This window comes from Lissotriton helveticus, chromosome 2_1 (genome assembly GCF_964261635.1).
Source record: "Lissotriton helveticus chromosome 2_1, aLisHel1.1, whole genome shotgun sequence".
Taxonomy (NCBI): Eukaryota; Metazoa; Chordata; class Amphibia; order Caudata; family Salamandridae; genus Lissotriton; species Lissotriton helveticus.
In genome coordinates this window covers 1,365,405,938-1,365,433,878 of record NC_136059.1, presented here as the reverse complement: position 1 = coordinate 1,365,433,878, position 27,941 = coordinate 1,365,405,938, and the positions used below count along the sequence as shown (strand labels likewise).

The window sequence follows — 27,941 nt, the reverse complement described above, 5'->3', positions numbered from 1 at the left end:
CTTATCTTCTTGAGTGCCTTGACATTAGCTGTGCTGGTACTAGGTTGGCATGCTGACTTTAACTGGGATTGCCCACCCCACCTCCTGTGCCACTTGGCTCAAAGCAGCACCAGCCCTACTTTTATATGCACAGACCAATCCTGCGGGAAGAAAATAAAAGTGAGCGGCCGCGCTTGTGAGATAGCACGGAAAAAATGAAACTGAGGCGGCCACGGGAAAAAAAACAGAGGTAACAAACGATACGTTACAAAAGGAAACAAGCCATCTGTTATTCACTTACACGCGTATTCACAAACCATTACAGAATAAATAGGTGATTTAATGTTAGACAATGGCTAAAAAACGTTCGAGTAAAGAAGACATTTGCTATGCAAGCGAGCACTTGAAAAATACATTGCAAGCTTCCCAGGCGCAGGACTTACTTCCCGTCTTCTTGTGGAAATCTATAAATCCTATTGCCTCTGTTTCACTTCCGACTCGAAAAACATGACAGGACAAGCTTCTGTGATCTGCGACACGGCGGGCAGGGGAGGGGCGGAGCGGGGAGAGGTGCGACACGGCAGGCAGGGGAGGAGAGTAGGAGGAGGAGGGGGGAGGAGAGTAGGGGAGGCACGGCCTAGCGGCCGTGCGCTTCAAAGTAGATAAACAAGATTCTGTGATCTGCGACACGGCGGGCAGGGGAGGGGGCGGAGCGGGGAGAGGGTGTGAAAACAGCAGGGGCCTGGAGTGCGGCTGAGGGAACTGATGTGCACGCGCTTTTAAGCTCAATGCACATGCGCATTGAGCTTAAAAGTCACGGGCACTGCAAGGAATCGCCACGATTCCTTGCAAGTTAGTTAAAGAGTGGTTAAGCCGCAATAGTCTCGCAAGCTCGATGCGCATGCGCATCGACAGGCGAGACCTAAAAAGGAGAAGTCACCAGTGGATAAATTGGTGTGTGTGACCACATTCGGCCCACAGACCAATAAATGTAAACAAATTATCACTCGGAATTGGCACCTTTTGAAGAATCTGGGGTTCGAATTACCGCACCCATTGTTTGCCATGCATAAAAATAAAAGCATTGGACAGGAATTAGTCAGAGCTGATATCAGTCCAAGAGAGGCGAAAAAAGATCTACTTGCCCAATGGGGAATGAAACCAGCAAAGGGGCACCATAAATGTGGCACATGTGTCTCTTGCGCGAGTACAATAGAGGGAACTGAATTCATCCATGGGAACAAAAAGTGGAAGCACGTGGCATTTTCTAACTGTAAGACAAAAAATGTCATATACGCGGTTGTCTGCCCTTGCCAAAAAATATATATTGGCAAAACCAATCAACAAATCAACCACAGGATCACGCAACATCGCTCTAGAATTAAAAAGAAAGTGCACACAACCCCTATGGTGGAGCATTTCATGGCAGAAAATCATTCAGAGCATGATTTTAAATGGACGGTCCTAATGGTGGTTAATACATCCAGACTCACCGCAGACATCGACTCGGTACTATTGATGAAAGAAGCGTACCTTATCATGAAATTTGACAGCACTCTAACGGGCCTTAATGAAATGTCTGAGTTATCCAGAGCGGTTTGACGCAATTTGTGTTTGCATAATCCGGCGGCAAGTGTGTGACTCAGAATACATCATTCCATGAATGCTTAGGCATTTTCGGGCTTTTGTACTGTCAGAAAGCCTCACATTGCAATTACATATAGTGTAGAATTCATTAACGTGGAGATAGATAATAGCGGGAGTTTCGGCACAGAAGAATTAGACAAGGACTACATGTCCCAGCATTCCTAGCGGCTAAGCACCCTGTTTAGAAAGAGACCACTTCCGGGTTATTGACTAACAAACTAGTGGAGGAGTGCGGCAAAGAAGGCTGGAATAGATCAGGTGAGAACTGAATACAAGCGGGAGTATAGAAAACAGCCAGTGTACGCGAGCCGCTCATTAATTGTGGCTCCGTTTTTGTGCAGAACGGCAGAAAAACAGTCTTGAAGAAGATTGAAATTAAATCTGATACGGCGGAGTGAGAGTGCGGGGATGGGCGCGTGGAGCGTCTTGACTAAATCCAAGGTGAGGGGTCGTCAGTTAAGCGAGTGTCAGACTTTTTCAACTGGGGGATGAGCAAACACTAATGTGGGTCTTTGACACTTCCTTTGGTAACAGGATCGAACGCATGAAGTCGACAGTCGGGTCCGCGATGCTAGACTAAGCGAGTGAAGGTAGGATAATGCTACCATTTCCTGTTTAAATAGAAACGAAGTTTACTGGGGGAGTTGTTACACCCATCTGTTTTGGCTTGTGTTTTCACAGAGTTGCCCTCCACAATTGGTCCCTAACTACACAATTTATTTGGAATTCCACCGCTGTCCAAAAAAGCTGTCTGTTGAGGTAGGCTCCACCACCTGGCTCGCTGATAGGAGTGGTAATTTTATTACAGCAGACATGAGAAGTCATTTTAGGATTTGGTTTTTTACAGGTTGTCGCCGACACTGTCTATTGTCCGAAAAGCTCCATAGATTAAGAAGCTTCGAGAAGGTATGAGTTTTAACATAGACATTGGTGGCTAGGAAGGGTAGAAGGTTTTTTGCTGACTAGTCATTTTGAATTTTACTTGCTTCATAAATTACCCATCTTGCCAGTAGTAAGAAGCCCTGAGGAAAGCCCGTGAAGAACATATACGGTGCTGGAAACGCGTCGGCATGTTTTGACATGTTGTAATGCAGGAATCAATTAAATTATATATATTGATTCTAAAAAAATTGTATTTATAACAAATTGGGTTGTTGTGGTCCTTTACAAATAGGCGAAATTAAGTCATGCTACTCATGGGGATGAAATATGTCGAGTAGCGTATTTCTCTTAAATCAAATATTGAAGCAATTGATGTACATTTTGTGTTTTTGATGTCTAATTAATGTTGGTTGAAATGTATGTATATATTTTGATTTAATGCGTTGTTTGTATTAATTGTATGTGGTTCTGAGCATCAAGGAGTTTTTTCCTATTCCGAGAAACTATCTAAAAATAAAACCAGAATGGCTGATTAAAATAGCCTAACCATCAAAAGAATATAGTGTGGTTTTCGTTAAATTGAAAAGTCGGAATCCAGGTCCTTTTGTATGTATCTTAAAGAAAAAACAAGCGCTTAGCTGGCATATGCTGTCCTTTGAACTGCGAGTAGCGCTAATGCACTGCCAGTAGTCTCTGATGTTCTATACCTCAATAGGGCGAGCCACTACAGTTACTCATCCTTCGAAACAAACTCAAACTAAGCTGAGGTAGAGGGTGGACAGAGAGAAAAAGCACTTTCTTATCGAAAAAAAATAAAGAAAATCATAAAGAAAATCAACCAGGAAACATGGACTGGATCTCTAATAAACCAGATGTCCAGTGTGGGTGGATATAATTTGAAGGACTGTGATCAAATAAAAATCCTTGATCGGTATCAATATACTTTTCTACACAGGACTCTGGTGATAGCACGCAGAAAAATATCCTGCAGGTGACCGGAGCAGCCAAACGAAGTAGATGAATATTAAAGTCTGAAACCTCAAGAAGGAGTAGAAAAATTTGGAATCAAACATTCACAGAAAACATTTCTCAGAGGGCGAGACTCTTCCTAGGGAATAGAACTTGGGCAGCAGTGTTTCTATATAACACAGCTTACACTACAATAGTTCATTAGACTCTGAAGATGCATCACGTCACAACTTCTAATGAATATACAGATAGAAACACTGATGGTCATGAAAATTCTCCTGAAAGAGTTTATGTAGTATAGGTATTGCAGATGTAATACTGTGAGCATGTTCCTCTACAGTGTGAGGTTCTCAGGGACAAATATGAGTGAGCTTTGGAACAAGCTGCAGCATTGTATAAAAATCAAATGAGGTGGTATAAAGATATTGTACCACATGATGTTCCTCTTCAGAGAGAGCCACAATGCATGTTAAATACCCAATAAAGCCAGAAGAGAAGCGCGGAATAAAATATTATTCAGACACAACCGCAGTATCAGGGAGTGATTGTGTGCTATAACTCCTCTCTTTCTGGAGGATAACCCCGATTATACCAATTGTATGAAAGTGGGTTATAGAAATGTGAATTCACAGACCGGTCCATACGCAGTGCAAAACATGCACAGTAGTGCACTGATGAGAAATCTAGTACGAAAAACTGTACGACGACTCTTCACATTGCCAACTGTGTCTGAACAGAACGGCTGTATCACAGTACTTGACAGTGTTCACATTTGGAGGTACCCAGAATGCATACTAGATTACCACAGGTGATAAAAGACAGTCCAGGTTTACTGGCAGTGACAAAGGTGGAACTTCTACAGAACATTCCTACCGATTATCACATGTTGATAACATATTTTACAGACAATGAATTAGGTGAAAATTTAGAAAGGTTGGACAGAAAATGGACTAATTTAGCCCACCATGGATATACAATAAAATTCTATAAATCAGAGATTTTATTTCTCAGTGCAGTCTTCGTCAGATATAAATTATACAGTTGAAGGCAAAGAATTGGGACCAGGTTTCTCTGAGAAATATGCTACTTTGCAACCTCCGAACCCATTGAGAAAATGACAAGCCCCAATTATCCCGTGGAGGAGACAAGATGGCGGATTGACGCCGTCTCTGAGCTGCGGTACACAGCGGAGCACCCGAGGCTGTGGAGTCAGAATGATAAATTGAAATATTAAGAAACGCGAAGAAATAGAGGAAGAATCAGTGGGAAAAGAAAAGTACATACAAACATTTATCTCGGATACTAGCACTGGATTGCTATCATGGACCGGGACTGATCAAGACTCTTACCTGGATTCACCTTCTGCAGCGGGTTCCGACGAACTCGTGCTGAATGCAGGCGATTGGCCCTAAGCACTTGCCGTCCACAAGGGTTGCCATTTGTTTGACGGCTCGGTGTCTACCGTTAAGGTTGGGACTGCACCTTCAGGTCATATTGTGCTGGCACACTCCCGTAGCACGTAGCGTTTCTCAGGTCATGGCTCTGCCGTAGTGCACAGCGAGAAGCACCCGAGCGACGAGCCGAATACCGGTAAGCGCCGCGGGTTGTATGGAGGGGGTGCAAGGCTTGGAAGCACAGAAAGGTGAACTAACTGGCCATACTGGTGGGAAGCTTGGGAGGCCGGTGCTGCGCCTGTTGCAGTCGGAGCGTTCAGTAGAGCTCTTTACTTCAGAGGCTGGTTTGGAGATAACCGACGGAAACAAACTTGCCGAAATTGTTACGCACGCAATAGACGTGCAACATTGTAACATAGCTACAGACGCGGGCAGCTCTAAGCAGTGCGGCAATTCCGAAGTGAATGTTCTGTTTAAGGTAGGGGACCAACTGGCTGAAAATACGGAAATAGAGCATGAATTGAATCTTGATCCTGAGACTGGCCCCAAAGAAAAACAACAGGAGATACTTCTCGATGCCAGTATTCAGAGATCGAGTGAGACACTGTCTGGGTTTAAAGAAAACCAGCAGGAAGGACTTTTGGCTGTTTCTGGATTGGGAGCAACTGCACCATTGCTGGGGGATGGTGAAAAACTAATAAATGATGCAGCAATAAAAGGCAATGTGGCAGAAGATGTTTCAAGGCAGAGCTCCTCAGATGCAGCAGTGAAAGGTAATGTGGCAGAGGACATTCCAAGGCAGAGCGCCTTAGAGGGGTTGCTATGGCTTCTAGAAATGCTCATGTTAGCCCTGTCTCAGCTTTGGCTAGTCAAAGCACACATTTCGAATCAGGGGGTCGGATTGAGATTCAAAGGAATAATGGCGCGACTGATACTCCAGCACAAAATCCAACGGGCCCAAAACAAAAGCAAAAGCAGAAGCAAACCCCAAGATCAGTAGATAAAAGGAAAAATCCTAGATCTATAACACCAAAGGAAATACAAGAAAGTAGAAGAAAACTTACAATGAGCCATACGACTGGAAAACCGAGATCGAAGCAGGGGAAAAATACAGAAGCTGTAAGCCCCATACGGAGGTGAGTTCAGTCAAAAGGAGGAGTCAAAACCCTGATATCCAGACTTTCGGACATGGGATTAACAGATGATATTTGTGGGGCATTAAGGCTGTCATCAGGAGAAACCCCTGAGGGGTCATCTGGGGCAGTTTGTTGTCAACAAGATGCCTGTGCTATATTCGTTGAAGAAGTAGAAGAAGAGGAGGACTCCCAAAAGAGCCTTCCGGATAGAGACGCTCCAATGGGGGAATCGTCATTGCTTTCACTTATACTGCAGTCCCTTAAAGATCAAAGAGAGGAAACAAGGGAACTATTCTCTCAAGTCAGAGCTGATAATCACAACACTCAGCAGTCATTAAAAGAAATCAACTCGAATGTCGGGTCTATTACTAATGACATAGTGGAACTTCAATCAAGGGTTGCTGGTACGGAGGAGGCAACCTCGCAGATGACTATTTCTGTCAAACAACATCATGATTTGCTAACTTCAATGCAGCTGAAAATCGAAGTCATGGAAAATCGCCAGCGAATGAATAACCTGAAATTATCTGGAATTCAGGAGGGGCAAGAAGAGACTGACTTGAGGGGTTTCGTTGTACATTTAATGCAGAAGGCGTTTCCCGACTTGGGGGACTGGGACTGGGACTACCAGATACAGAGGGCACATAAACCACCATTAGTACAGCGAAGGCAGGATGCTAGATATCCTCGTCCCTTCCTTATTAATGTTGGCATTTTTTTGCTTAGGAAAGCAGTGTCATTGAAAGCTAAACCTAAAACACCTATCTCAGTAGAGTTGTATTCTATTTTTTTTAGGTTGGATTTTTGCAAAGAGAATGGAAAGGCGCTGGCAATTAAGGTTATTGCTTGACCCATTAAAAGCAACTGGAGTACAGGCGTACCTACAAGAACCGGCGCGTCTGAAAGTAATACGGGAAGGACAGTCATATGTTTTTATGACCGAGCTTGAGGCAAAGGAAGCACTGTGTAGATGGCAGAAAGGGGGGACAGGATAAGGAAAAGGGTCTAGGACCAGATTAATATCTGGGATTGGGTATTAGGGGGTAGCTTTTGGGGATATCGATTTATGTAGTGTTTTGGAATGTTTTCTTTTCTCCTTAATAGCGGTAAATATAACCTGGGTTTTATCCTTGGCATCAGATAAAAATGATGGACAGATTATCGGGAAATAGGTCTCGGCACCACTGTGGAGAACGGAGTCTCATTTTGCTGCTAAAACCAGTGGCAGCCTAAGAAAGAGGAAGATTCCTCCTTCTAGGAGTAGGGGGTGGGGCTCGCTTCATTGGGGGCAGGGGTGGGGGGGGGGAGGGAGAGGGCACAAATTGGGAAAACAAAGGCAGGGTAATAAGGAACCAACAGTTTAGTAAAGTGGTGGAAAACAATAATGAAACAGTAAAAATGGAGGGCATGAGTGGTACCTTTGATAGCATTGCTTTTCTTTATGGATCAATTTAAGTTTAAGTATTTAGCATGGAATGTGGCCGGATTGAACAGTAGGACTAAGAGGCAATTGGTAACAGAGGAACTAAAAATGTATAATCCCCATGTTGTTATGTTGAGACGGAAACACATCTTTCGTATAAAGATCGCGGACTACTAAAGCAGTTAGGGTACGAAGTGATAGTGTGTACCATGCAAAGTGCCTCTCTACGGGGGGTCGCTATATTGAGACATAAAAGGGCGGAGGGGGTAATCTGTAACACAATGGCAGATACAGGTGGTAGGTGGGCAATGGCACAGATAAAGATAAAAGGAAGTAATTATATATTCTGTGTAGTGTATGGCCCGAATATGGATGACCCTACTATTTTTGATCCAATAAATGCAGAAATGTTAAATTGGGAGGGGGAGAGGGTTGTGATGGGTGACTTTAATTGCATCATGGATTAGAACATCTATACAACACGACGGGGGCATTTCAAAGAATGAGAAGGACAAGAGCTGCAATAAGGGAACTAGGGCGGCTACAGGGTGTCAGGGATGTTTGGAGAACTCTATACCCTAAAACACCAGGGTATACTTATTTCTCAGCCCCACATAAGTTATATTCTCAGATAGATGTGGCTTGGGCCTCTGACTCCATTGTATGGTCCACTGACATGGAAATCTGCCCAAAGGTGACTTCTGACCATAACCCCATACTCCTTACATTTAAAATTTCAGAGGAGAACAAGGTGGTCAGACCTTTTTCATTTCCTAGATATCGGTTGACCGATCAGGAGTATGTGGCTAAGATCAGGGGTCAATTAGAGACCTTCTTCAAAGAAAATGTAGGAACTGCTTCTCCTATAGTTGTGTGGGACACATGTAAAGCAGTTGTTAGAGGCTATACCCAGCAATATATCTGGTGACAAAACAAGGAACAAACAAACATAACTAACACAACTATACTAGAGATCCAGAAGGCGGAGGATCAACATGCAGAGGCTATTATAAAAGGTTTGGAGGATATTGAGCGACTGGATTTTATGCTAATTAAATTACGCTCGGCCCTGAAGAAAATTTGGAGAGAGAAAAGTGTGGCAAGATATAATAAATATCGCTTATCACAGTATGAATTTGGTGAAAGTATAGGTAAAGTACTTGCTTTTAAGGTGACAGACGATCGGGCTAAGGCTCATATAAAAACAGTAAAGGGGCTAGATGATAAAATATATGAGCAACCACAGCAGATATTAGAACAGTTAGCTCTTTATTATAAAACATTGTATACCCCAACGATACAGCCCACACTAGAGGATATCTATAGGTAAATTCAAAATAGTTCTGTAAGAAAGATGGGGAGTGAGGAATCAGATTTTCTTGAGGAAAGCATCTCAAAAAATGAGATAGAATTAGCAATGGGTGCATTACCATCAGGGAAGGCTGCGGGGGAAGATATCCCTCTAGAATGTTATAAAATATTCAAGGGTGTTATGCTGGAACCATTTAGTCAGGTAATAGAGGAAATTGGAATTAAGGGGTTAACTCACGACTCATGGCCTATGACAAAGATATTTTTTTGTTCTGAAGAAAAATAAACCAGCGGAGGAACGTGGGTCATATAGACCAATTTAATTGATAAACGCAGACACAAAAATATAGGCAAACATTTTAGCTAACCGTTTGGCCCCAATAATGCCCAATCTGGTTTCCCCCCCATCAACACGGGTTTATTCAAGAGAGGGAAACTACCTCTCATGTAAACACGGCAGTAAGTGCATTTGACCTTGCAAACATCAGACCCACCCCACTTGGTGTGATTTTATTAGACACAGAAAAGGCGTTTGATCGAGTGGGGTGGGAATTCTTGTGGCCTACGATAGCAGCCTTCAGGATAAAGGATTAATTTCTGAAGCAGATACAAGCACTATACGACAAACCATGTGCTAAATTGGCTTACTTGGGTTAGAAGTCATCTACATTTCCGGTATTGTGTGGTACACGCCAGGGATGACCTCTTTCACGCGTATTATTTGCTCTGTATATCTGTATATAGAGCCATTTATTTCTGTATTGCAAAATGATGTGCGAATAAGGGATTTTAAATCAGGGGCGAACTCCCTGAAGGTTGTTGTTTATGCAGACGATAAAGCGTTTTTTTCAACAGAACCAGGAGAAGCGCTGAAAACAATAACCGAAGTAGCGGGACAGTTTGGTTTAATTTCGGGCTATAAATTAAATGTTAATAAGACGCAAGTTCTTCTCAACCATAAACCTGAGATGCCAGTACCTGGAACTTGCCCAGTTGTTACTTACTTAGGGGTTAAGATAACAACGCGGATGGATTATATACTGTCATTAAATTATGATGCACTATTAAAAGAGACAAACAGGTCTTTAAAAAAATGGCACAAGTTACAGATTGGGATTATTGGTAGAGTTATTATTATTAAAATGAAAATTCTGCCTAAATTTCTTTATATTTTCCGTTCCATAACGCGTTTCAAACACATTCTTCAAAAAATTGTAAGGAATATTAGGTAGTTTTATATGGCGATATAGGAAGGCAAGGCGAGCAATCGATCGGTTAAAACTTCCTGTTAGTCAAGGCGGTCTAGAGTTACCAGACTGTAAAACATATTTATGGTCAGCCTGCTTTGTTTGCTTATGTAGTCTTATTCATTCAGCCAACATTATTTTTAGCCATAAGCTTATTTTGGGGGCTGAGAGTCATATGTTTTTATATAGACTTAATGACCCCAACTATTTTAAAAGGGTAAAATTTAAGACCATACAAAATGATGTATATATTTGGCACTCAATTCTGCTAAGTAAGAATATCTCCTACTATCACAGGAAGCTACCTCTGGCAGAATCCAGGATTGCCGGAGATATTCCACGACTCGGTAGGCAGGAAATGGGCTAGATGCAGAGTTAAATGTATGGGAGATATATATGATTACAATGGCTTTGTCTCCTTCGAGAGCTTACAGAAAAAACATAAGTTACCAGGGTCTATGCTCCTTAAGTATTACAAGATTCGAGACTTTTTTGAAAAATTTAAAACTGGAAACTACAAATGATTCGGAGATATGGGGTTTTCTCAATGCAGCTGAATCAAAATCTCAGATAAGTAGAGCATATAAATGGCACAGAATTGGGAGACCCGACGATTGTGGTAGATTGGCGGAACGGTGGAGTGGAGTATTGGGGATCCCGGTAGCGGCTGGTTTCATTTCAAAGGCTCTTAATATTATAGACAAGGCCATACATTCGACTAATTTAAGTCTGCAACAACACCGTATGATTTGTCTTTTATATTATACCCCGGATGGAATTGTAAAATGGTCATCGGGTAATAATGCTAATAGCGAACGGACAAATGTCCAAAATGTGATCTATATGCAGCAGATATTAAGCATATGTTTTAACATGCCCAAAACTAACAACATGTTGGCAGAAAGTTGGGGATGTTCTACATCAAAAACTAGGGATAGAATTACCCTTGTTGATATCTGACGTTATGATGGGATATAGTTCTGGAAATTTAAACTGTAATAGCTTGTTTTCTATCTTATTAGTTGCAGCAAGATTAAATATAGCCAGGGTGTGGACATCACCGAAACCTCCACCTGTGATGGATTGGTGGCTGTTAGTAAGACAGATTTATGATATGGAATTTTCATTGGCTGGGTTGAGAGGGGCTCGTTCTATGATTAAATGCACTGCAATATGGGGAAGTATTTTTTGAATGAAATTGTAAATTGTCAAAGCTTTCCCTCCACTATTTTTGTTTTCTATTTTAGCGATTATATCAGATGGCTGTTTGTTTATATAATATGTAACTTATTGGTTCGCATTTGATACTTTCTCCTGGTTAATAAAAATATATTTTTTTTTTTTAAAAAGAGAAAATTACAAGCCCCAATGGGGTTCTTAAATGTTGGCAAGTCTTATATGCCATACTGCACGAATAGGTAAAACCTTTATACACTCTTATATGGTTTTCAGACAGATATGCTGGAAACAATATTTACTAACTTGTGACAATAAGAAAGACGCAGTTTTCTGGGTAATTCCAAGCACATGAGGCTACACATAGGTTTTATTTAGTGAGGGACAAATGGCATGCATAGCCTACAAATCATATTTACTTTCATGTGACTTGCGCAGACGAGATAGGCGCTAAACAAAACTGCTCTGTAGCTTCTGCCTAAGTGCAGGGAATTTTCTAAGACGGCGACCTCAAACCATTATGAACTCATACTAAAACAGCAAGTGACTGTATTGTGCATATAGGTGAGATCCCTACCCTCCCTTCCAGAAAGATCTATTAGCTCTAAAAATTACTGTATTGGACTGTTTTTTCTGTTTATAGTTTTGTAATGTTGACCTCACTCAAGGGTGCCTAAACAGAATCAGAGTTTCAAAATGTAAACTAAACTGATAAAGGCTAGGGGAGGCTTAGGTGAAATGAGGCTGTCCTGCAGAATAGGCTTCCTTTGGTCCATGGACATTGTGGCATAAAAGTGAAGGGATTCACAGTAAAAATAACCTAGCAGCTGATCCAGTTCCAAAGACAGCTGTGCAATCCGGTAGGCTGATGTACCACGACCGCCAACTAAATTCAAAGCAGAAATCATGGTAGTGATACAGGCAACATTAAATGGTGCCAAATCCCCTGCATGAATCCCTGTTAAACATTCCTGCAGTTTGACTCGATGATGGTTTTATGGTATTTCTACTAGGCATAGGAGATAGAGACCTCTCCAAAGAAGCAGTTAGGCTGGACCTCATAAAAGCAGCACACAAGGACATAGCATCTTCTTGTGAAGATAAACATAATACAGTATCTCTGCTAAAGCAACACTATTAGTGGGAGTACATGTCCAAAGCCAAAAAGAAATATTGACAGCAATGTACTATTTGACAACAAAGTAATCCTCTACTGCTATGAGGCCAACTCCTACTCATATGACAATATCCATAAGACCCAATGGGAAACGGTGAATAAAACACTGCATTTAAAGGCAATATTCTATAGTTTGGTAACTGCCTCACATTACTAGTGTTTAGAGTAGTTTAAAAGCTGGTGATGTGGAAAAATACGTTTAGAGGTTCAATTAAATATTTCAAGAATCACAGGCCAATTTTATGTTTAAATCGGACAGTTTGATGAATCATATATGGGTGATTATATAAGTGACAGAAAAAATTTAAATGCAAAGAGGTAAGTTTGGGGCTCAGATTAATTGTTCAAAGTTGCAATACCGCAAAGCCTTACTAGAGGCCCAATTGCTAGAAAAGACTTCAACAAAACTGCAGTGCCACAGGGCATTACTGAATGTTCCTCTCAAGTTAGACACAACTGCTTGAAAGGTCTATCACAAAGCTGCAGTACCACAAGGCACTACTTAATGTTCCTTGAGTCAAAAACAAGTGCTTTAAAAAGACTTGTTACAGCTGCAGCACTCAAGCTTTTACGTGATGCCCCTTGAGTCAAAGCTTAAGGGCAAACTCAATGAAAGTCACAGTTCAAAGGCTTAGAGGCCAATGCAAGGATCAGAGGGATAGTCAATTCAATTGTTGACATTGTTTAAATCTGTGATTATTTCATAGTTTATTCAGTTTTAGATACCTTTATACAACTGCATTTTAAAACAAATAGCAGAACTTGGCTGTTTTTTCATACAACTATAGTTTAAGACCCATTATAGAGAGAACTATAAAAATGCTGCTGTGCAGTGTTCATAAACAAAACAGTGAAGAGGAGGGTCCAAGGGGATGTTTACTGACCTAGCACAGCTATAACTCCCAAGTACAATACTTATAGCAAACACAAAGTAGCTGTGGGTCAAACAAACACACTCTATTGACTAGAAATGTACCTGACTTAGGAGAATGTGACACTAGATCAGCTGGATACTTTCCGTTTGTGAAAAATATTTGCTTAAACTACTAAGACTATCGCACTGGTTTTATTATCTTGGAAGCAGAGAGGTACTAATTAAACATATTTTCCTCTTTTCTCTCCAATTTTAGCTTTACTCACTATTTTCCACATTTTCACATTTTTCACGCACTGCTGTATAGTTACTTCCACTTGCCCATATACTTTCAGCTCACTGGGATACCCATTTCTACAACCAAAATCAATGTTTGAATGGGCACGAGCTATTACCCTTCCTGGTGAGAAGGATCCCAGATGATGATAAGGGCGGTATCGGTCGTAAACTGATGGGTATTTTTCACAAACGGAAAGTATCCAGCTGATCTAGTGTCACATTCTCCTAAGTCAGGTACATTTCTAGTCAATAGAGTGTGTTTGTTTGACCCACAGCTACTTTGTGTTTGCTATAAGTGCTGTGCAGTGTTCACCAATATGGTACACTGCACACATGGTAAGACCATGCGTTACAGTATTGTGCAGAACTGAATGCAAATTGTAATACAGGCAGAATGTGTTTTCCACATTAAGGTAATCAACAAAAAAACAATCACTTGTGTCATTTGATCAATACATTAGATAAGAAATGCCGCTGTGACTACAAGTCTTGCCATACCTGCCCAAAATAGATCATCCAGTTGGGAGTACATTGAGAGATCATGTCGTACGGAGTCACTAGATAGATCAGATGAAGGAAGCTCTCCAGCACCAGTCCTTCCAACCCTTGCTTCAAATCTCTGTATAAAATGTCACAACATGACAAATCTACACCCCCTAGAATCAAAATCAAAATTTATTTTGAAGCTTTCAGGAGACAAAGGACCTAATGCATTAAGAAAAGTTATTAGTGCGATGAACAGGTACCTATTAATGTAAGTTCGTATGAAAATAGTAAATACACTTTCAACAAACAAAAAAATGATACTTAGATTTTAGACGTTTTAATATAATCCAAGTAAATTTTCAGTTAAAGCTGAAACGAAATGCTGTACACGCCATGGTCTATATACCAAAACATTAAAACATAGCTTGACTTGTTTATGTTTATCAAAGGATAAACCACCCGTAACTTAAACAATCCTTTCCAAACGCATCACAACATAAGAATTACTAACATAGTAACTTGAAACTATTACTCTGTAGAACTTTGTTTTTTAAGAACAAACTTTATTGGTATTTTCTTTACCCACATGATAAACACCGACAATGATGTAATTATACAATATACAAAATTATATTGACCATCACGAGCTACAATATGTATGGTATATAAAATAAAAATAAAATTATAATACAAAAAATAGAACAAAATTATACAGAATACATTAACTGCTGCGTTACAAAATCTTAAGAAACTGTCTCAGTTACATGTCCAGGATACCAACATAAAACCAAAATAACCTAAGTATCTGGTCTACATTCGACTGACACACATTAGCAATATGTTAACATATGTTTAGATTGTGGGGCAAGACCTTTTATGTAGGGGATGAGGGTGAAGATGGCGGTGCTAAAATGATTCCTCTGTAATCTGCCCAGCGTTGCCGTATATGCTTCTGTGGGCACACCCGGGCTTTAAAGACCGGCTCTTCCAATCCCATACAGAAATCTATTCCTCGTTTCCATGCACTCCGTGAAGGTGGGGTGGGTGCTTTCCAAGATCGGCTATGTCCCGTTTGGCGATAGTGAGGCCAAGAAACAACAGGTGTCGTTTATAACTGTTGCCCCAAATGTCTTCTGCTATGTGCAGGAGCGCTAGTCGTGATGTATTTGGTATAGACCATCCGAGCACCTCAGCCAAACAGCTAGGCATACCCTTCCAAATGTATCTAGAGCCAGGCAGGACCATACTGTATGAATACACGTAGCTTCCTCCATTCCGCAACGAAGGCACTGTGGAGAGGCAATAAGGCCCGCTCTATAAAGTCGTAATCTGGTGAAATATATTCTGTGTAGATAGTTCAACTGTATAAATCACAACCTCGAAGAAACGGCAGCCCCTCGGGGGGACTCCAGTGCCTCCCTCCAATTATCATTGTTTAGAGGACTAAGATCTGTCTGCCAGGCTTCCCTAAGGAACTCCAAATGTGGACGCGCTGTGAGTGACCAAGGTTTGGTATATTTGAAAGATTTTGTGGTCCATCAGTTCAACCATGAGGAGCCTTCCCTCTAATGGGTTGAATTCAGGAAGGGCATAAATCTCCTTAAGATGGGGAGCGATGGCATGGTGAAACTGGAGACACCTGTAAAACTGGGAGCATGGGATGGAATATGAATTTTGAAGATCAGAAAAGGATTTGAGGGTAATGCCCAGCAGAACATCAGCCAAGGTGGAGATGCCAATTCGGTCCCATCCCGGAACCCCTGTAGTCGCTACACCTGGGGAAGAGGATGATTACACCAGAGCTGAGCCGCACCAGTTAGACGATTCTGCCAGCCAATGTGACGGAGCGACTGGCGCCATAGTACTATGACCGCCTTGGTGGCCAGAGGAAGGTCCTGAATTCTACCTCGACTATATAAATATTTAGAAAGTGATGTGTCACCCAGGAGCCTTCCCTCTAGCATTTCACCGGCTCACATTGGGGAGAAGACCACCAGTCGTTGACCACCCGGAAATGGGAAGCGGCATAGTATGACTGAATATCGGCCGTAACAATGCCCGCACAATAGGTAGAGAGAAAACAAGTCCGAAGTGCTATTCTAATCGAGCCGCCGCCCCAAAGGAACTCATTAAGCATAGCATTCAGCTGCCTAAACCAGAGCTGTGGCATAAGACAGGGGTGATTATGTAGTTGAAAGAGGAGCCGGGGGGAGAGAAATCATCTTAAAGATAGCCAAGCCAGCCGTAAAGTGATAGGGGTAAACCCACCCACGACCTGAGTTCCTTTTTAACCCTGGCAAAGACTTATCATTATTTCTGGATCTGGATACTTCTTGTCGATCCGTAACAAAAACCCCCCCAAGTATTTCAAACCTTCATAGGTTTGGGAAATATCCGAAGCCCAGCTATAATCTGACTCGAGGCAGCGCAGGGGCCACAAAGTCGATTTATTGATCTTCATATATAATCCGGAAGTTTCACCATATATCTGCATAATCTGTAAAAGACGGGGACCTGCTCTGCGGGGGTCGGAAAGGGGAAAAAAGGACGTCATCCACATAGAGAGCAACTCTATCAGAGACCTCTGCCGACCACTGATTAGGGCATCCATGCGAACCCAGGCCGCCAACGGCTCGATGGCCAGGGCAAATAGGAGTTTAGATAAGGGACAGCCTTGGCGCGTTCCCTGAGTGATAGGAAATGGGGCAGATACTCTGCCGGATACACGCACAGAGGCAGTCAATCCATTACATAGCATTCGAATATAGGATAAAATTTGGGGCAGAAATTAAGATGTTGCAATAGAATAAACAGATATGTCCAGCTGACAGAATCGAACGCGTGGTCAATATCGGCCAATAAAAGAGTCGCTGGGCGACCAAGACGGTACACTGCAGCTATCGCATTATGGACTCGTCGAATATTTTGCCTTGTGGCACATTGAAGCATGAACCCGGCTTGGTCCGGGTGAATAAGGTCAGGTAGATGCGTCAACAATCTAGTGGCAGACATCTTGACTAGGAGTTTTGCTTACATATTCAATTAAGATATTGGCCTGTAAGAGGCATGCAATTACGGTGGGCGCAAAGACAACTATTTCCACATGTCGCCAATCTGGGGGCATAAGTGTCGTCTCTGCTGCCTCTAATATGGCTGTGAGGCAGTGTGGGCCTAGTAAAGTTGTATATGCCATGTAAAAATCACACAGGAAGTCGTCCGGGCCCGGTGCCTTCCCCGGATGTAAGTCTACTATAGCCTTGGTGAGTTTTTCTAATGTTAGTAGTGCATCGAATGAGTCACAAGCTTCATCGAAGAGAGCTTGCGGGGGAAGATCTATGAAGAACTGGTCAATGAAAGAGGCATATAGGGCCTCCAGCGCTGTGTAAAGGGACTGATAATACTCTCCAAAACTATCGGCGAGTAACTCTATATATAGACTTTTCCACATTATCAACTTTGATGAGGACAATCATGATGATTTGGCAGAAATCCTGGCAAATCACTGGATAGTTGAAGCGTGGGAACCTGAGGAATTGCAGTCTACCTGCGTGACTTAAATAATTTCCCCTGACACTCGTAAGCAATAAACAAGGCTTTCTGTTCACTTTACAGTTTGTGGAGATCTGGGTTAAAAAAAAACTAGAATACAAGCTAAAGAAGGGATGGTGAGGGGGAGTGAGGTATGACTGCACATCTCACAAATGAGGAAAATAAGTAATCATATGTTTAATTGCACATTACGATACGGGCGGGTGAAAGACACAGAAACATTTGTTCTATAAAAGGATGGCAGTGGTGTAAATATCAAGGTAGTTTCAAATGACCACACATTAGGTGTACAATTCTGAAATCAGGCTTGGGGCACTGTGTGAAAACATACTTAAAACCTGTTTTATGATGTTCATTTACATATATGAAGAGAAATGCTGACAATCCTATACATAATCACAAATATTTCCACTATTAATCAAATAGGACTATTGTTTTCCATTTGTGTGTGAAGTTTTCCATGGCATTATATTAATTGCAAACCGTTCATGGCCTTAATGCTCAATGTTGTAAGTTGCACATTTTCTCCCATTTTTGTGACAATAATAGTCATATTTGTGTATATGAATGATATCTCCCCTTTAGGGTCGTCCAGCACTTCCTTGATTTGATGGGGAAGATCCGAAAACCTGCACATTACATAAGTATTCCAATAAATTAATAGTTTTCTATAACGTGATCATAGAACACTGAATTGTACTGAATTGTACTGGGAGAAACTGTACATATATACTAGGCCGATATTACAAGCTTTTAGTGTAGGAAAGCAGGATCTGCTCATTATGGTTACCCCCACTTCTTGCCGATGTCTCACTGTTTTTGGACTAGTCTGACTGGGATCCTGCTGTCCAGGATACCAGTTTATCTGCTTTCCAAGTTAGATACTGGGGTACCCTTATCAGTCCCTATTATATGGTACACCATGTACCCAGGGCATAATCAATCAATCAATCATAGGCATAGGCCTCCCATGGACTGAAGCATGTATTATGCAACACGAGAGGCCATTCAAAATGACACAACAGGTCTGCTACAGCAACCTGTGTAAGCTGGTGCTTGTACCACTTACTTAGATGTAGGTTCACTGGATTTATCAAAATCACTACACTTAAAAACCTATCAGTCACCCCTATGGCAGGCCTTATCAATCCTGAAGGCAGGGTGCTGGGTTTTACATGAAAGGATGCCCCTGCATGAGTAGGGTCCCTGTGCAGCCTTCGGGAACCATTCACCGGGGTTGTCTGTGATGCAGCCAGAAATATAGCCAGACAAATAGGTCCGAGTGCATTATAACCTCGCGGTGAATGCTAACTTTAAAACGGCTGCTTAGAAACATGTCGTGTTTGGTGTCAAACACCTTGGAATCATACCTCCACACCAGTAACTGGTGTGGAAGGTATGTTTCCACCTTTCTGAATTCACTAATGTGGATCACCTGTCTACCTGGTATCAGCTTTCTCGACTCGGGCAGCACAAAATGGACGCTGCCAGTCACAGACACGATTCTGCTCTCCTGCTGCAGAGCCAAGCTCGCGCAGAGGAAGGCATGACAATAGGCATCCTGTCACAGGTAGGTGCAACTACCTCCCAGACAGCGTTTAGTGTATTGGGGCTGGGTGGGTGCACTCAGAGTTCCAGAAAGTCAGCACCGGGGGCACATTTGGTGTCCCTGTGCATAGTCCAGCTCAAACCAGTTCTGGGAGCCAATGGCTCCTGCTCTGGCACGCAACTGGACAAAGGACATGGGTGTAGCCACCCCTCTTTCCTGCCCCTGCCCTAGGAGGGTCCCTAGAATATTTCAACCCCTTCCCATGGATATAAAGTGGGTTACCGGACTACAGGACTTTAGATTTTACCTGGACTAGATTCTACTAAGAAGAAACTAAGTACTTTGACTGCCTGCACGACGTTGCACGACTGAAGAATCTCCCTTGGAGTAAAGGAGTTACTCCCCTGAGGTAGCAGGCACCTAATCGTATCTGACCAGCTTGCTTCTCCAGAGCTCCTGAGGACTCCAAAGATTTCAGGAACAAAGGAGGTGGGTTTCTGAAGGCCCCTGAGGTGGATCTGACCTCTTAGCAATTCTGAGACCAGCATCCCTCGTGGGTACATTTATGAAAATAAAAATAAATTTGATCCCAAAAAAAAGTGCAAATGCTTGTTGGCGATTCCCGAGCTTGTGCATTGGACTCCGTGTAGTCCTGACCCCGAGCAGTATTTGCACCCCATCATCCGGCCTAGTCGCTCCGTGGGCTGGTGCTTTGTAAATTTGCTCGAGGTATCCTCGCGACTCCTGGTCCGTTGGCCTGTGGGTTCTGGCGAGGGTCACCTTGTTTGTTCTTGTGCTTCCCTGGTTGCTCCAGACTTGCCCTGACTCGCCATTGCTTGGATAGTCTCCTGGACCTTGCAGGTCCACACCGTAACCTGTTTGTCCTTCATGCGTGGGTTGCATTTGCCAAGGCTTGTTGGCGCTCCAGCGAGACATCGACCCCCTCAGCACTCAACATCCTTCGTGGGACAGCTCACCTCCAGATCCCGGTTGTCCTCAACGGCTCCTGATCCCCGTGGCTGCAGAGTCAAGCATCCTTTCTTTGCACCTGAAGCACCCGACATCGGTGGGCATTTGGCTACCGAGCCCTTGGTGATCTGCCATGACCCAGACTCTGTCCCCTTTGCTTTCAGGTTCCTCTCACAAAGAATCCAGGCTTGGATTCCACCGGACACTCTTCGCCTTCCTGGCAGCAGTACTTCTTTGCAGCTCTCCATTGAAAATGACAAAGGTTTCCAACACCACTTGACCCCTATGCACCCGGCTCCTCCGGGATAGGTGACAGGGGTACTGCGATACTCACTGGTGGGTTGGCTCTAGAACCTCCTATGTTCCAAAGGGTTTGCTTTAAGTCCTTGTAGAAGTGTCCTTAAACTGTAACTTTGCAACCGTGACTTTCTCATAGAGTTGTATGGGGCACCCTGTTGTGTTTCCTCACTGCACCTGTCCTCCGTGGGCTCCCTGTGTCACTGCCTTGGGTGGTTCCTCTGGTACGCAGTGATTCTACATTCTAGGCACTGTGTCTAGTCAAGTCATGATTGTTACACCATTTTTCTAGTATATTGTTCGCTCTCCCCCTGGAGCCCGCTGTGTATTGTGCTACTTAAGAATGTTCTATTGATTCAGTATTGTGTGCTTTATGTTCTAATCTTGTGTAGAGATTAGTAGAGAGTGTTATATTAATAAATACATATTTTTATATAACTACTGTGTGGTTCACCTATCATTTAATCATGCAAGAGGTGATATTCTGATAAAACAAGCTGCTTTACATTCCTTCAAGATTAAGCCTGAAGACTGCTTTCCACAGCTACCACTTGGATAGCTTTCTAAAGATTATCTTTGACCTCATACATCATAAGGCTTGTGTGGACTGGTGCTGGGTGCCCACTTTAATTAGTGGACAGCATATACCACGCCACATTCTCACACTTAGCAACAAATAACAGTTTTCTAGCGAGAACCCAGGTGTGAGAGGGTGCCAAGCAGGACTCACCGTTTGCCCGGAATGACCCGTCATAGTCGCATGATTGAAGTACCTGTGGGGACATCCTCACAAACTCAGATTCCCATCACAATATCCTCCGAAAGGGTAACCCCCCCCCGTCCTCTACCCATACAGGACAGTGACGCATGCGCCTTGATCGCGGAAGGTGGATGGATTAACCCCGGAAGTGCTACACCACCGGAAGTGAAAAGGGTCGGAGAACCTGGTGCGGGGCGCAAATTGGCCGGATCGAGGAAGGATTCAGGAAGCGGAAGAGAAGCAGCAGAAAAGGACGTCGGAATGAAGGAGGAGGACGGGAGGAAGAAAGAAGACGGAGAAACCGGAGAAGAAGAATAGAGATGGTAGGACAAGGAGTGGTGGTCCCAACCAGAGGAGGCTGGAGAGCGGCCGCAACTCAGGAGAGTTGCGGCGGAGCCGGTAAGTAACCACGAGCGGGAGAAAGAGGGAACACGGAGGCGGGAGGTGAACGATTGAAAGTGAAGGGAGGGGCGCAAGAATATAAAACGGGTTTCCTTTTTGCATGCTCCCATTCCCACACGTATTTTGTTTATTAGTTTTTGAGGAGGGGGAGAACCTTTTTTTCCAGGACTCCCTGGAACCCTTCTTCAGTTCTGGAGCACAATAGTAGGCTGTCCTGACCCCTTCACAATTGCCCTGTACCCCACTAGCCGCACCTACCTAGAAGCAAGACGTTCCCGCGACATCCCACGGGTGTGGTGACGGTTTAATTTGCCTAAGGGCTATTTTTTTTTAGAGGTGACGGCCGGCTCCTTATTTCCTTCTCTTATGAGCCTCTGTGGGAGATCCATCAGCCCAGAGAAGGAACAGTCGGAGGATAGCTCAACGGAAGAAGAAGAGCTTCACGAGGAAAAGAAAACCGGATGTAATGTAATGTAATGTAATTGTGCTTTTCTATAGCGCAGCTATCACTCCAGGGAGCATCTTGGCGCTGTAGGCCGTAGCCAGATAGAAACAGGCCGGAAAACTACTCAAGCATCGGGCCCTGCATACTTATACCAAGGCTTTGCACGCGGTGTCCGTAAGATTGAAAATCCCTTCAAGAATTCTATCCATTCAAAGTACTGAAACCTTGAATAAAACCCATCGACTATCTCACTATATACAGCCTCTGCGTCTGTTTATCCGGCCCGCACTCCCACACCAGGTCAGTTGAAATAACAATTGTCTTAAGATCTTCGCTTTGCTGGTTGCTATTTTGTATTATACACTAGTTGAACTTTAGGCTTCCAGACGTGCTATAATTTATTTTTTAACAGATAGTGCACCGTGGTGGTAGAAACTGCCTCTCCGACAAAAATAAATGAGCACTGGACCAGACTGCACAAGACTACCTCAGCGTGGACACAGATGCAGTTACACCTAGAAATGGAGCAGTGCATAAGGAACTGCCAGCCGCTCGAGCACAAGGAGTTAACACACAAGCGGGCAATGCAATTGGCTTACAGTAATATGACCAGGTCAGAAGCGGATTCTACTGCTGTTGATTGATCTAGAACACATGTGAGTTCTGCCCTAGGAACATAGGAACAAACAAGAGCGAAGTCTTGCAATCATTGATGAAAGTTTGAGACAGATTGCTGGATGGTTGTCTAGATGACCTCCCCTCTATCCCAATCCAAGTGACACTAATGATGACAGTCGTCCTCCTCCAGGAGTCTCCCTTTGAGGAGCTTTCCAATATATGGGGTTGAGTTGTGGTCCACGTACCCTAAGCTCCTTCGGACTTAATGAGCATAAGGAAACAACTGCCCAACCTTCGACAAAATCTTGTTCACTGTCTGACAAGAATTAAAGTGTGTGTATGAAATGTACATACTCAGTTTGCCAGATGTGAATCAATTGTTGTGATTGATAGTGCCAAGTAAGGTGAAAAAGAGATTGGAGGGGAAAGCACTAGGGCCAAGAGAGGATCATGAGAATGATGGAGAACTGAATGGAGCAAAGGATGAGTTTTTCAATGTAATCCGGAGATATGTCCAGTAAAAAGAATTTGGACTAAAATGGACTACTATATGTATTAAATGACAGACTAAGAATAATTGATGCAATTAAAATGACAAGACCATAAAGCAGGTGATTACAGCACCACAAAGGGGAGGTGGGGTCTGTGAGGTGGGAGAATTAAAGAGGAAATGGAAAGGGTCAAGGAGAGGCTCCGGAGCCAGGAGGTTCTTGGTTTTGCATGTGTTCAGCCCGGACACTGGAAGCAAGATTACCCTAACACCACTTCCAGTGCGCCAGGACTTCTGGATCAACCTGGCTACCACCAAACTGTTCGGAACCCCAACTGTGAAATGAATACCTCAAAACCTGGAGATCAAAAGGGCTGTTATACAGATTGGGTCATCAATAGTAAACGCACCATTTGCCTTATTGACACTGGCGAAAGTCGCTTAGCCCTTAAAACTCCTGATTTAACTTCTTTACCTCTCTCAAGCTTGTCCACAGACACAGTTGGTATCTCCAATCAACAAGTTTCCCACCACAATACAGATCCTGTATCCATTTTTGTAGTAACTATTAGGGATAAGCATTTTTACTTACTTAGTTCTACTGCTCAGACTAACCTACTCAGCAGAAATATTCTCTGCAAACTTAATTGTATTGTTTTCTGAACCTCAGATAAGGTGTTTCAGAATATACTTCAAAGGCAAGAGAGTAAGTGACTTTCCCTAATATATGAAAGTTTAAGTTGTTCAGAGGAAGAGGGCCATTGTGTCATGTCTCCTGAGTTAACCAAAAAGGTACTGCCACATTGTGGTTCATAGTGGCTACAGTGTGGGGTTAATCTCCTCCATGGAGCACGTAATGGTGAAAGTTTACAAACAGAAGAAGTTACCCAGAATACTTTAGTACCCGCTAAAACTTATGGCAGAGGAAGGCGTTAGCCCTGCAATAGCATTTTTGATGAAGCAAGTGGTCCTAGCAACAATTAACATGAATAGGTTTGTACAGGACCTTAGGGCTATTAATGTGGTGATCTGGAGCATCCCTGCGTCCCTAAACCAGTAACCATCCTTTCCTGTATCCATGCAAGAGCCCAACAGATCACTGTGATTGATCTTTGTTCTGCCTTCTTTTTCATTCCCGTACATAAGGAGAGTCAGTATCTCTACTTGCTCACATTCCTGGGACCTCCCTTTTCGAATGACCTGACTCCCACAAGGATTTACTTAGTCTCCCTCAATCTTTTCCCAATCCCTAAAAACGATTTAGACAAGTTGATCTTACCCCAGGGTTCAACTCAGATGCTAACTGTAAATTGTCAACTTTTTTAATCAGTTATTCTAGTTCAGTGCAAGGAAAACTCAGTTTATCTCATCACAGAATGGGCTACGAAAGGGCATAAGGCTTCAAAGTAAAAATGGCAGTTTTGCTTTCCCAGAGTGAGATAGCTTGACCATGAGATTTCTGCTGACAAGAGCCATGTGTCCTCTGAAAGAGTTGAAGCCATTTGTAAGTTGCCACACCTTGCAATCATTTCCCATGTATAAACCTTTTTGAGATTGGCGAGATACTGTAGGCAATAGATTTTGCATTATGCTGAAATGGCCAAGCCTTTACAAGAATGTTTTTATAAAAGACACCCCTGGACCCTTTCAGTGGTCTAGTAAAGCCAAATATACTTTTGTAAAGATAAATCAGATGTTGGCCTCCGCACCTGCCTTAGGGCTCTATGATTATGAGATGTCTTTTACTTTTTATTGTCATGAACTAAATAGTTTTGCACTTGGGGTTTTGGTACAAAACCACAGGGATCAGAAAAGACAGTGTATGTGGGCTCCCACTATGTTTACAGTCTGTGGTGGCTACTACTACTCTTGTTGAAGCCTCTCAAAATATTGTGGTAAGCTCTCCTCTAACTGTTGCCAATCCTTACACTGTGGTTACACTTCTACTTACTATAAATGTTTTTATCAAACCAGCATCTGTCCATGGAACGGTTGTCTAAGTATGAAATCTTATCGTTGATCCCTACTACTGAAAATGGCAGACCCAACAGAATGTTTTTCCTCTACCATGCAGGTTATCAAACCACATAATGCACTAACTGATGGCCCCTGAACTAACATTTTGTGGATGGTTTCAGTCTCGGAAATTAAGAAGGTACTCTAGCTGCTGGTTATGCTGTTTGCAGTTTATGTCATGAGATGGAAAGTTGTAACAGGCTCACAGTGAAATCGACCCAGGTTCCAGAGCTCAACTCCTCGTACTCACCTGCGCTTGCGTTATAGCTATCAAAAAGACTGTGTACATGGACTCAAAGTATGCATTTAGAGTGAGGCATGATTATATGCTCTTATGGATACATAGACTATTCATGGCTTCAGCAGGGACTCCAAGAAAAAATGGGCAGTATGTTCAAAATCGTTTAAATACTTTACGATTACTGGAAAAGATGATAGACCAAGATGATTAAAGGGCATTAACTCAGGAATTAGGTGGGTATGTTTGTTGGAGCAAGGTTCAATACCGTAAAGAGAAGGCTGGAAAATCTCAGTGTCAGTCGAAGGGCCTAAATCCAAAACGTGCTGGGCCAGCTGGAGTGACCAGGAACATTTCACCCACTGAGAGGAGTCGGCCTAACTGCTAGGGCGGTCGACCTCGAATCTGGGAAACCGGGTTTGAGTCTCGGCAATGACGCTGAACATCCTGTGATTCTGGGCAAATCACTTAATCTCCTCGTGCCAAATGAATGTGTCCTCATATAACGCAACTGGTGCTATGTAAAGCGCTCTGATACCAGATAGCGGGTCAAGATCGCGCTATATAAAAACTCCGTAAAAAAAAAAACCTTTCGTAAACGTATCAACCAATTTGGGTAATAATGCCAATAATAAAAATTGCTTTTTATAGCAAGCAAACTATGCATGCCTACCTAAGAACTGCAAAAAACAGATGTTACTGATACCCAATTCATGTTACTCAATTTACCCAATGCAGAAGAATGGAAGGCTATGTCTTTCTTGCCCATATTCAAACCACAGACCACCGCATTTGTCAGCTGTGAGTAGTCAACGCACTCCTCCAATCTCATTACTTAGATTGGTTCTACTGGACTGGCCCAGCAGATTTACAGCTCAACTAGGGTGCCTGCAGTGTTAGGATGGATGGCAACTTATGGTATCTATCAGATGCAGATTTTTCTGTGCATTTGCTCCACAGTTTGTCTCACTTGTGGACAAGCAGAAGGAGAGGCACTGAAGGGGCAGCACAGGTGTCTCCCTAAAGGGCCTTTACAGCAAAGGAAAACCTTAGCACTTCCCCATGAATAAGTAGAGGTGAAAGCTTTCACCATTGTTTGTTTGCTCATGTATAACAGATGTGCTGTTTTATTAAAATAAAATACCTAGTCTCAGAAAGTAGAGACCAAAAAGTATTCCGGACAAGAGAAAAATGCCCCTAGCCTTGGGATAATTCTCAGAGGTGGGCCTCTTTTTTTTAAAACATGTATCTTCATTTTACCCAGAGTGGCAACTCAGTTGTATAGACATTTTTTCTCAAATGACCAGTAATTTGGATAAATACCACACACACACCACTGGAGGACTGCCTTGCACCGGCCCGGGTGCTGGGACCACATCAACCATAGTGCAGAGTAGCCTTGGAAGTGCAGGAGAGCCACCTATTCCCATGGCACTAGACACCTGCGGGATGTGCCTGGGCAAAGATCGGGTCAAGAACAGGCCCATCCACACCTGAACGTGGCTGGGCTGTGCCACCCTCTTCAGTTCTGTTTCTGTTAGTACTTTAAGAGGAGGGCGAGGACTTTTAAATTGGTAAGAGTAAAGTCTTGGGTACATCAAGCCCCTCTTATGGCAATAGTACTATTGACAAATTTATTGTGAGAGCTGCAGATGTCTTGGAGAAAAGAAACTGCGCTTGCAGAAAGACATCTTTCCATTGACGGCTTTGCACAAAGTGGATTGCCCCTTAATGCTAGTTCTTTGGGCCTGGTTCCCTCCCTTGACGATAATGCTGGGAATCCATCTGGTGCTCAGGTGGTTGTTATGAAGAATAGCTATCCTGCTGCTGAGCAGATTGTTAAGCGCAAAAAGAAGACACAAAAGACACCCACTGCCGGGGAAGTAGGAGTAAACCTGGAAGAAAGAGCACCCTGTTTGGATTATTGATCAAGTGCTTGTGGACAGTTTGTGTGACAAACTGCACAATAGACTTAGGGCAACATTCAGGGACTTAGTTAAAATATTGGCTCACAAATTGGTGCACAGTGAAATAATCTTAATGGGCTGGAAGACAGGAGGTGAACTAACTCCTGATCAGGGGCTTAAGAGACAATACATTTCTGGAGGGGACAAGGACAACCTTTTGGACTTTCTAGTGACCCTATAGAAATTGGCCATTGTCAGAGCCGCAAGCTCCATTAAACTAATACAATTGCATAGTTTTGTAGTGAAACATTGATAAAGGGACAGCATGTATTTACAGTTGTGCAAGTATGCTTTAATTGTTATTTACATTCAAAAAGTATTTAGACCAAATGTGAAAAAACATGTTTTGGGATCTTACATCTTCATGCACCAAACAAACATAGGTGGGATGAAAAAAAGAAGAAGAAACTGAATGTTCTTCGTGACATTCATAAACCTTAAAATGCAATTGGATTAATATTGGAGACAGGCTGCAGGCACACACAGCTGTAAGAGCAAAGAAACAGGCACTTTCTAAAAGTGGCATATCTAAATTAGTAATGTGAACTCCAACCCTACCAGTAAAGAGGATTTATTATTGCCATTCCAAAGATATAAAACATGACAGAGCTACTCCTTTATAACCAGGAATTACAGCTCAAAAGAGTGTATTAAAGAATTC

The 27,941-nt window shown here is 42.9% G+C and overlaps 1 protein-coding gene across 2 annotated transcripts in view; it reads right to left on the bottom strand.

The window, feature by feature from the left end:
• The window catches only part of HELQ (helicase, POLQ like), a 494,226-nt gene that overhangs the window by 135,223 nt on the left and 331,062 nt on the right, over positions 1 to 27,941 (bottom strand). For both annotated transcript variants that reach the window (XM_078676301.1, XM_078676302.1), the window contains one exon: positions 13,993 to 14,150. In XM_078676301.1, the coding sequence (XP_078532427.1) occupies positions 13,993 to 14,150 (158 nt within the window). The remainder of the gene's footprint in view (positions 1 to 13,992; positions 14,151 to 27,941) is intronic.